Source organism: Macrotis lagotis, chromosome 2 (assembly GCF_037893015.1).
Source record: "Macrotis lagotis isolate mMagLag1 chromosome 2, bilby.v1.9.chrom.fasta, whole genome shotgun sequence".
In the NCBI taxonomy this organism is placed as follows: Eukaryota; Metazoa; Chordata; class Mammalia; order Peramelemorphia; family Peramelidae; genus Macrotis; species Macrotis lagotis.
Genome location: NC_133659.1, coordinates 244,821,920 through 244,833,413, shown reverse-complemented (window position 1 = coordinate 244,833,413; position 11,494 = coordinate 244,821,920). Strand labels below are relative to the sequence as shown.

At 37.1% G+C, this 11,494-nt stretch overlaps 1 protein-coding gene across 1 annotated transcript in view; it reads right to left on the bottom strand.

Annotated features, from left to right (window-relative positions):
* Positions 1-662: 662 nt before the first annotated feature.
* The window catches only part of STX8 (syntaxin 8), a 333,250-nt gene continuing 322,418 nt past the window's right edge, over positions 663-11,494 (bottom strand). The window contains exon 8 of the mRNA XM_074225606.1: positions 663-2,490. Coding sequence (XP_074081707.1) covers positions 2,423-2,490 — 68 coding nt within the window. The 3' untranslated portion in view covers positions 663-2,422. The remainder of the gene's footprint in view (positions 2,491-11,494) is intronic.

Genomic DNA, 11,494 nt, shown 5'->3' with positions numbered 1-11,494 from the left:
CTTAAATTTTACCCTCTCTGGACCTTAGTTTCCATATCTATAAAATAAGTGGGCTGGATTTGATGACTTTTAAGGTTGTTTCCTAGAAGTACCTATATGGATAAGATCAAAGAAATATTAAGAAACTAAAGTATCCCAGAAGAAAGGTGATGAGGGAGGACTCAAAATCATGCTTAATGAGGATCAATTTAAAGAACTAACCTTGGTAAACTTGATATGAAGATTTAATGCAAGCCCAAGAATAGCTTTCAAGCATCTAAAGGACTATGATGTGGAAGAGAAATTTGTTCTGCTTAGCTGAAGAGGACAAAGCAATGAGGTGCTATTAAAAAACAGACTTGGGCCTCTTGCAAGGAAAAACTCAAAATAAAAGTTGCCTAAAAGTGGAACATGTTGCTAGGAGGTAGTGAATTCCCCACCAGGAAGTAGGGATGTGGTTCAAATAGGACTTGATGAACTCTGATGCTTTTTCCAATTTTGAGATTCTATGATCCTAGATATGAAAACATCATCAGAAATATATACAGTAGCACTCTAACCATGGCCTTTCTTAAAATTCCATATCTTAGAATCATTATTTCTTTTTTTTTAGGTTTTTGCAAGGCAAACAGGGTTAAGTGGCTTGCCCAAGGCCACACAGCTAGGTAATTATTAAGTGTCTGAGACCAGATTTGAACCCAGGTACTCCTGACTCCAGGGTTGGTGCTTTATCCACTATGCCACCTAGCTTCCCCTTTAGAATCATTATTTCTAAGAAAGATGATCAAGAAGAGGAGACTAAAACAAGCATCTAAAGATATCAACTCCTCAATTCCACATAAACATAGGAAGGTGATTATCAAAGTGACCATATGAAGCTCTAAAAAACAAACAAAAATATAATAATGTTGGGGATATTATTAAATAGAACAGATTAGTACTAAGTGAGACAAGCACTCAGAACAAAACACAAACAGAATAAGGTAATTTCTTACTCAGGTTGCTTTTGTATCATCATTGAATTATGGTTATTTAGAACTGGAAGGGTCCTTGAAGATCATTTGGTCCAATTCTATAATTTTCCTTGGGCTCACTTTATCTTACAGATAAACTGACAGAGAGAGCAGTGTCAGACAGGAATAAGAAAAGCCTGGGTTCAAATCTTAGCTCTGGCATTTATTAGCAATTTGGCCCAAGGAAAGTCACAAAATCTTTCTAAGTGTCAGTTTCTTAATATGTGAAAAGAAGATCATACAATCATTTTATAGGGTTATTGTGAGAAACTCTTTAAACCATTAAACACTACAAGCTATTCTCTTTTTACCTCTCTTTAACCAAATCTCAGACACCTATGATCTGCATCCCATTATTTGATTTTTTTTTTTACTTTTTGTTTCTCACCTCAATCTCTCTTCTTCCCAATACACATTCACTCTCCTATAGGCAAACTTCTTATTGAAGACTGCTATGCCTCTACTATCAATCAAAGAATGATATATTCTTTACTCCTAGAACTCTACCCTCTTTGTGGGGAACCATCAGGAACCCTGGAATAAAGGTCAGACATGGTCATTCACAGTCTTCTGATGAACTGGGAGTCTCCACCACCCTTTATTATCTGTGCTATCCCAACTCTAACTGCAGGAGCACTGCCATTTTTTTCTGCTGACAGACCCTAAGACCCTTTACATCTGCTTCTTAGATGTGCTGTTACCCAAAATGAAAGTTGAGATTGTTAAATTTTTTTTCATTCCTATCCCCATTGATCAATATGGAGTTTGGTACAGAATAAGTGAGTACTTATTAAATGTTTTAATTCACTTGTTCAATAATTTTTTTAATCTATCCTTTTTATCAGTTACAGTGCTCCTCTTACTATGTCTCTCCCTATCCTCATATGCTCATTCACTCCTATAAATTTTAGAAAATCAAAAAATTTAGAGCTAGAGATCCTTAGAGATCATCCAGTTCAAACTCCTTCATTTTCAGATGAGAAAACTGATCTGAGTCAGGATTTGAACTCAATTCTTCCAAATCCACTACATCATTCTGTTTCTCCTACTTAGAATGATCCCATTTATCTTCTGACAACTCAAATTTCTTCAATTTCTACCTCCTCTATGAAGTCTTTCCAGAATAGCTCTAGTCCTAATTAACATTTCCCCACAATTGTGAATTCTTGTAAGAAATCTTTTATGTTGATTACTATGTGAAAATAAGACTACATATACATTATTTACAATGAAGCTACTGAGAATTGTCACCTCTTCGATGTGAGTAGGCCACATTCTAAGTTTGGTTAATGACAATGACAAGTAGAAGACCATAACATGAGTGTAATATTGCTCCATTTATTTACAGCATTGCTTCATATTCCAAAGGCATTTCTGGGATTTGGTTCCATCATTGAGAGGGTCCATCTGCAGTGGTTTCTTAAACCATATTAGTTTGTTGGCCAAACAGCAACTACCACAATTGCAATGAGCAGCAGTACAATCACCATCATCATTCCTGAAAAACAAAAAAAGCATAAATTACTTCCTTAATTTTATTGAACTGATCTTTACAAGAGAAAACTCATACTAGTCAAGTCTTTTCTGAAGATAAAGGTAGCAATGCCAAAGAATTCTTGAAAATGTCAAAATGGAACTTTTTGATCATGTGACCACCAGTAAAATAGAAGCATAGAATTTTCTATAGCCCTCATTAACTCTCAAAAAAAAAAAAAGATGAAGACTTTTGTGCCAGACATAGAACCATAACACTTGTTTCTATTGGGCAAGAAAGCAAGAAGCATAAGAAAAGTACTTTTAGGTGCTACTGCTGGTGGAACCTGAATCTATTCTCCTCTACTAGGGTCCAGTGTCATAGGACAGAGTATCACTTCCTCTGGTCCACCATAATTGATGAAGTCTCAGAAAAAAAAAGAGCTTTACTGTCAAAGCAGAGCAGAGATTCTCCTTTAGAAGTCATCCATAGACCAGAACATGGGCCAGGAGAGCAATCAGAGCCTCTCATAAGACCTTGAAGGAATTGAGGTCCCCCAAGGGGGGGTCCTTGAAAACAGTGCAAAAATCCTCAAAAGTTTGGGTTACTGCATCCTCCACTCAGGAAGCAGAGCTTCACCTTATCAAAGGGATAAAATCAAGTCAGAGGCTGGGAAAATGAGCAAACAACAGAAAAAAACATCCAACCATAGACATGGAAGATCAAATTATACACTCAGAAGAAAACAAGGTCAAAGTTCCTGTATCCAAAGTCTCCAAGAAAATTATAAATTGGTCTCAGGTTATGTAAAAGCTCAAAAAATGATTTTGAAAGTCAAGAAAGGGAGGTAGAGGAAACACTGGGAAGAGAAATGAGAGCAATGTGGGAAAATCATGAAAATCAAGTCGGCAGCTTGGTGAAGGAGATAATGAAGAAAATATCATCTTAAAAACCAGTTTGGGTCACATGGACAAAGCAATTCAAAAGGCCAATGAGGAGAAGAAAAAGCAGACTTAAAAAGCAGAATTGGCCAGATGGAAAAGGAGATACAAAAGTTTTCTGAAGAAAACAGTTCCTTCAACTGTAGAATGGAGCTAAGGGAAGCTGATGACTTTGTGAGAAATCAAGAAATAATAAAACAAAAATGTGAAGTATCTCATTGGAAAACAAATGACCTGGAAAACAGATCCAGGAGAGGTAATTTAAAAATTATTGGACTACCTGAAAGTCATAACTAAAAAAAGATCCTAGACTTCATTTTCCAAAAATTTCTCCAGAAAAATTGCCCTGATATCCTAGAAGCAGATGGTAAAATAGAAATTGAAAGAATCCAATGATCCCTTCCTGAAAGAGATCTCAAAATGAAAAGTGCCAGGAATAGTCAAATTTCACAACTCCCAAGTCAACGAGAAAATATTTCAAGCAGTCCGAAATAATGATTCAAATATTGGGGTACTACAGTCAGAATTCCACAGAATTTAGCAGTGTTTACATTAAGGGCTTGTAGGGTTTGGAATATGATTATCTGGAAAGCCAAAGAGCTTGGAATACAATCAAGAGCCAACTATCCAGCAAAACAAAACATCCTCTTTCAGGGAAAAGATGAACATTCAATGAAATAAGGTACTTTCAAACTTCCATGATGAAACAACCAGAGCTGAACAGAAAGTTTGATCCTCAAGTATAGGAATCAGATGAAGCAGAGAGAGGGTGGATGAGAAGGGCAAATTATGAGAGACTTAATTATGTTGAACTGTATTTCTGCATGAGAAGATGATTCTCCTATGAACCTTCTCCTTTACTAGGTTAGTTAGATGGAGCATATATAGACAAGGCACAGCAAGAAGTTGAATTTGATGGCAAAATATAAACGGAGTAAATGGGCGAGAAAGGAATGTACTGAGAGAAAGGGAAAGGAGAGGTATAATGGACTAAATTATTTCAACCAAAAGAGACAAGGGAAAATTTGTGCAATGAAGTAGAAGACAGGAAGGTGAGGAGGAGTGAGTGAACCTTCACTCTCATCAGAAGTGGCTGAGAAGCTTTAGCAATAAGAGAAGAAAAAGAAATTGAAGGAATCAGAATTGCTAATGAGGAAGCAAAGCTTTCACTCTTTTCAAATGATGATGGTATACTTAAACAACCTGAGAAATTATCTAAAAAACTCCTTGAAAAAAAATTAACAAATTTAGCATATAAAATTCTTTATAAAATAAACCCAAATAAATCATCAGCATTTATATATATATATACATATATATATATATATATACACACACACACATATATGTATATATATATATATATTTATATGTATGTATATGTATGAACAACAAAGACCAAGAGCAAAAGATAGAAAGAGAAATTCCATTTAAAGTAACTGTAAACAACATTAAATATTTGGGAATCGACCTCCCAAGGCAAATCCAGAAATTATATGAACACAATTATAAAGCACTTTTTACCCAAATAAAATAAAATCTAAATAATTGGAAAAATGTCAGTTGCTCATAGTTAGAATGAGCTAATATAATAAAAATGACAATTCTCCAAAAATTAAATTACTTATTTAGAGCCATACCAATCAAACTACCAAATAATTATTTTACCAAGCTAGAAAAAGTAGTAACAAAATTAGCTAATTTGATAGGTAGAGCAACAAAAGGGCAAGAATAGCAAGGGAACTGATGGAAAAAAAATGTAAAGGAAGGTGGTCTAGGTATACTAGATCTAAAACTACTATAAAGCAGCAGTCATCAAAACTGCCTGGTACTGGTTAAAAAATAAGAGTCATGGATCAGTGGATTAGGATAGGTTAAAAAAAACAGTACAAAATGACTACAGTAATCCACTGTTTGACAAACCCAAAGACATTAGCTTCTGGGATAAAAACTTACTAATTGATAAAAATTGTTGGGAAAACTGGAAAATAGTATGGCAAAAACTAGGTATATATACCCACATCCCACACCGTATACCAAAATAAGGTCAAAATGGGTACAGGATTTAGACATAAAGGTGACACTAGAGATAAATTAATAGACCAAGAAATGCTCATCTACCAGATCTATAGAAAGGGGACAAATTTATGACCAAACAAGAATTAGAGAACATTATTAACTAAAAAACAAATGATTTTTACTATATTAAATTTAAAAAAGTTTGCACCAATAAAATTAATGCTGTCAAAATTAGAAGGAAAGCAGAAAGCTGGGAAACAATCTCCATAACTAGGAGTTCTGATAAGGGTCTCATTTCTAAAATACATAGAGAACTGTATCAAATTTACAAGGTTTCCAGTTATTCCCCAATTGATAAAAAATCAGATTGGCAAAAAGGGAAAACAAGGTTTGTGAGAGGATTGTGACATTGATGCATTGCTGGTAGAGCTGTGAACTGATCCAACCATTCTGGAGAGCAATATGGAACTATACCCAAAGAGTAATAAAATTGTACATACCCTATGATCAGCAATTACAATTCTAGGTCTATATTCAGAAGAAATCATGAAAAATGGGGAAAATCCCACATATCCCAAAATATTCATAGCAGCTCCTTTAGTAATGACAAAAAAATTGGAAATTGAGGGGATTCCCATCAATTGGGGAATGACTAAACAAGTTATGGTACACAGATAATATGGAATACTGTTGTTCCATAAGAAACCATAAATGGTCAGACTCTAGAGAAGCATGAAGTGAATTACAGGATCTAATGCTGAGTAAAGGGAGCAGAATCAAGAGAACAATGTACATAACTAACAACACTGTGAGATGATCATCTCTGATGGATGCAGCTGCCCTCAGCAGTTCAGAGATAGGACAAAACTATTAAACCAGCTATGGACAATGCTATCCCTATACAGAGGAAGGAAAACAAAACAAAACAAAACAATCCTTCAGAATCTGATGAACACTATGTAGTATTCACTTCTTTTTTAAAAAAACGTCTCTTATGTATTTCTTTCTCTTAATCCCAATTCCTCATACTGAAAATGACTAATCTGTAAACATGTTTACACATATTTACATATATTTTTGTACATGTAGGTCCTTTTCACTTTTTAATGCTCTCTTTGGGATACAGATCTAATAATGGTATGCACAGCTTGAATGCCCTTTAGACATATTTCCAAAATGCTTTTTTTACAACTCCACCAACAGTACATTAATGTTTCAATATGTACACACACACACACACACACACACACACACACATACACACACACACAATATTAACCTGACTGTTCACTGCTGAGGGGAGGGTGGTGAGAAGGGAAGGTAGAAGGAAATTTTGTAACAAATATATACATATATATATATATATATATATATGTAGATGGATTAATATTGAAAAACTTACATAACATGTATTTGGAAAAATAAAATCTCAATAAAAATAGAAAAAAAGGAAGTGGCTCAGAGAGGAAATAACAAAAAAATAACATACTCAATTGGTTATAGAAATCTATCTTACCCTAGAGAAAAATAAGAGAGAGGAAAGGGATGGGAGAAAGGGGACGGGGAGGGAAGGAGGGGTGTAGGAGATAGAAGAAAGGGAAAATCATGGGAGAGGGTATTCAGATACATTACACTTTTAAGGAGGGACAAAGTGAAAGGAGAGAAAGAATAGAATAAATGGGGGTAGAGGGGAATAGGATGGAGGGAAATACAGCAAACAATAGCAACTGTGGGAAAAAATATTGTTGTAATTTCTCCGATGGACTTATGATAAAGGATATGATCCAGGGGTAGCTAGGTAGGGCAGTGGATAGAACACTAGCCATGGAGTCAGGAGAACCTGAGTTCAAATCCAGCCTCATATGTTTAATAGTTACCTGACTGTGTGACCTTGGGCAAGTCACTTAACCCCATTGCCTTACCCCCACAAAATGCAATCTATCACAAAGGCAGAGCTGATGGTAAATACAGACTTTTTTCCCCCCTCTCACTTTATTTTTCTTGAGGTTATTCTTTCTTAGTTGGGGGGGAGGTAATTATATTTACTTTATAGAACATGACTATTATAGTAATAAATTTCAGGGTTACACATTTTTCTTTTAGTTTTTTGCAAGGCAATGGGGTTAAGTGGCTTGTCCAAGACCACACAGCTAGGTAATTATTAAATGTCTGAAGCCACACTTGAACTCAGGTACTCTTGACTCCAGTGCTCTTTTTAACTTATACCAAGTAACTTGTTTTCTCAATGTGGCAAGTGGTGTGGAAGGAAGAGAGAGAATTTGAAACTCAAGGTTTTGGAAGTTAATCTTGAAACTTGCTTTTGCATGTAACTGGGGTAAAAAATTTAAAATGAAAAAAATGAAAAAAAAATCAAAGCTATCTAATCATATAAAAATGTTCTAAATAATTTATTAGAAAAATGCAAATTAAAGCAATGTTGAGGTACAACCTCACATATGACAGAGACAAAAAATGACAAATGTTGGAGGGTTTGTGGAAAACTGGGACATTGGAACATTAAAGCATTATTGTGATTCAACAATTCTGGAGAGCAATTGGGAATTATTATGCCCAAAGAGTTTTAACATTGTGCATATATTTTGACCTAGCATTAGGTAGAGGTATTTTTCTACTCATTTTCTAGTATAAATAAAGTATTTGAGGAATAGATATTTTAATACATTTTCTGATATTAAAGTGGGGAAAGAGAAGCAATGGAATTAAAAAAATAAGAAGCTATGGTAGGGGAATGTTGGGCAGCCCTATGCCAAATCAAATGAAGAGCTGAAGAGCACAGATCCTAAGATAGTCTAGGTACAGATATGGGTAGAGGTTGAGGGCCCAGGGAATCTATGACTATTCAAGGCAGAGTAATATGTTCTTTTAGTTCTGCTCACTTTATTCAGAGGCATCAGTTCATGTAAGTTTTTTCAGGTTTTTCTGAAATCTGCCTGCTCATTCTCTCTCTCTCTCTCTCTCTCTCTCTCTCTCTCTCTCGGTTTGTGCAAGGCAAATGGGGTAAAGTGGTTTGCCCAAGGCTACACAGCTAGATAATTATTAAATGTCTGAAGACAGATTTGAACTCAGGTACTCCTGACTCCAGGGCCGGTGCTCTATCCACTGCGCCACCTAGCTGCCCCCTGCTCATTATTTCTTATAGAATATTTCATTCATATTACACAACTTGTTCAGTCACTCCCCAATGGATGGGCAACCTCTAAATTTCCAATTCTTTGCCACAACAAAAAGAGTTGTTATAAATATTTTTGTATATGTAAGTCCTTTCCCCTTTTTAATGATCTCTTTCGGATACAGATCTAGTAATGGTATGCACAGTTTGAATGCCCTTTAGACATATTTCCAAATTGCTTTTCTTACAATTCCACCAACAGCGCATTATGTTTCAATTTTTTCATATCTCCAATATTTACTATCTTTTTTTTTCTGTCATATTAGCAATCTGATAGGTGTGAGGTGGAAGCTCAAAGTTGTTTTTGAATTTGAATTTCTCTAATCAAAAATGATTTAGAGAATTTCTTCATATGACTATGAATATCTTTTACTTCTTCATATGAAAACTTCCTGTTCATATTCTTTGACTACATATCAACTGGATAATAACTTGTATTCTTATAAATAAGACTCAGGTTCAGCCTCCCTGAGGCAGCCCCAGGGCACTGGGAGCCCTGGCTCACAGCAGCGGGGGAGTTTCCTGAGCTACGCCCCCGGGAGCACTGGGCACAAATTGGGGGAACAGCAGGGGACCTCTGCCACAGCCAGCATGTGAAGTCCAGCCCTCAGGGCATACAGCTAGCAGCATGATCAGAACAGCCCAGATCCAGGAAACAGAGAAGCCAGTGGAGCCAGTAAGCAGGAGCCCCCAGGGCATGAGCCCATTGAACCTAGGGAGGGGAGTGGAGAGAGAGAGAGAGACTGCAGAGCTCTGTCCTCTGCCCCTGGAACAGGACTCTGGGGTTCTGACCACATTCAGATCCTGATCACAGTCTAGCTCCCCCCCCATAGAACAGGAGGCCCCCACCACCACAGCCCCGTGTGTTTGTGGGGGGAAATATGGTCATTCACAGACCAGGGGGGAGGACAGAGCCTCACACAATGAGACCCTTGTGGGAGTGTCCCAAAAGCTCAGGAAGCACCCCAAAACCAGGCTCAGGCTGGGAAAATGAGCAAGCAGAGAAACAAGAAGAACACCATTGAGAAATATTTTGCATATGAGCCCAAGAAGGATCAAAACACTCAGTCTGAAGATGAGGAAGCACAAACTCCTGCATCTAAAGACTCCAAGAAAAAACAGAAATTGGGCTCAGGCTATGACAGAGCTTAAAAAGACTTTGAAAATCAAATGAGGGAGTTAGAAGAAAAACTGGGAAAAGAAATGAGAGAGATGCAGGAAAAACATAAAAATGAAGTCAGCAGCCTAGTCAAGGAAATCCAAAAAAATGCTGAAGAAAATAGCATGCTAAAAACCAGCTTAGGTCAAATGGATAAAACAGCTCAAAAAGTTATTGAGGGGGCGGCTAGGTGGCGTAGTGGATAAAGCACTGGCCCTGGAGTCAGGAGTACCTGGGTTCAAATCCGGTCTCAGACACTTAATAATTATCTAGCTGTGTGGCCTTGGGCAAGCCACTTAACCCCGTTTGCCTTGCAAAAACCTAAAAAAAAAGTTATTGAGGAGCAGAATGCTTTAAAAAGCAAAATTGGCCAGATGGAAAAAGAGATAAGAAAATTCTCTGAGGAAAACAAATCCTTCAGACAAAGAATAGAACTCAGGGAGTTGATAAATTTACGAGAAATTAGGAATCAATACTTCAAAACCAAAAGAATGAAAAATTAGAAGAAAATGTGAAACATCTCATTGAAAAAACAATTGAAATGGAAAACAGACTTAGGAAAGATAATTTAAAAATTATTGGAATACCGGAAAGTCATGATCAGGAAAACAGCCTTGACATCATTTTCAAAGAATTACTACAGGAAAATTTCCCTGATATTCTAGAAGCAGAGGGCAAAATAGAAATGGAGAGAATCCGCCGATCCCCCCGAGAAGGAGATCCCAAAAAACCAACCCCTAAAGAATATTATGGCCAAATTCCAGAACTCCCAAGTCAAAGAGAAACTATTACAAGCAGCCAGAAAGACACAGTGTAAATATTGTGGAGCTGCAGTCAGGATCACACAGGACTTAGCACAGCAACTGGAAGCTCGTAGGGCTTGGAATATAATTTACTGGAAGGCAAAAGAGCTTAGAATGCAGCCAAGAATCAACTACCAAGCAAGGCTGAATGTCCTCTTCCAGGGAAAAAGATGGACTTTCAATGAACCAGGGGAATTCAAATGTTCCTGTTAGAATGGCCAGAGCTAAACAGAAGGTTTGATCTTCAGATACAGGACTTAGGTGAAGCATGGAGATTGGAGGAGAGGGGGAAAATATGAGGGACTTGATGATGATGAACTGCAGATATTCCTGTATAGAAAAATGACACTGATAATACTCATATGAACCTTCTCAGTTAACAGAGCAGGTAGAGGGAGCTTTTATAGTTGAAGCACAGGAGAAAGCTGAATTTGAAGATAAAATATGGTGTAAAAATGGAGTCAATAGAAAAAAGGGAAATGTAATGGGAGAAAGAAAAAGGAGAGGAGGAATAGGCTAAGATATTTCATATAATAAGGTTTTTCTTTATTACAATGAGGTATTGCAATGATATGGAAGGGGGTAAGACAAGGAGGAATGAGGGAATCTTTGCTCTCATCAGAGATGGTTAGGAGAGGAAACAGCATATATATACTAAATGGGGTATAAATATCTAGAGTAAGAAGGAGAGAAGGGGTACAGGGGAGGGGAGGATGTGAGTGATGGAGGAGAGGATGGACCATGGGGGGAGAGTGGTCAGACATAACACATTTTCTTTTTTACTTCTTGCAAGGGGCTGGGATTGGAAGGCCTGTCTGAGACCATAGGGCCAGGTGGATGCTGGGCCTAAGGGGTGGTATGGGGGCTTGGGGCCTCTTGGCCCCAGAGCTGGGGATCTGTCTGCTTCACCACTCAG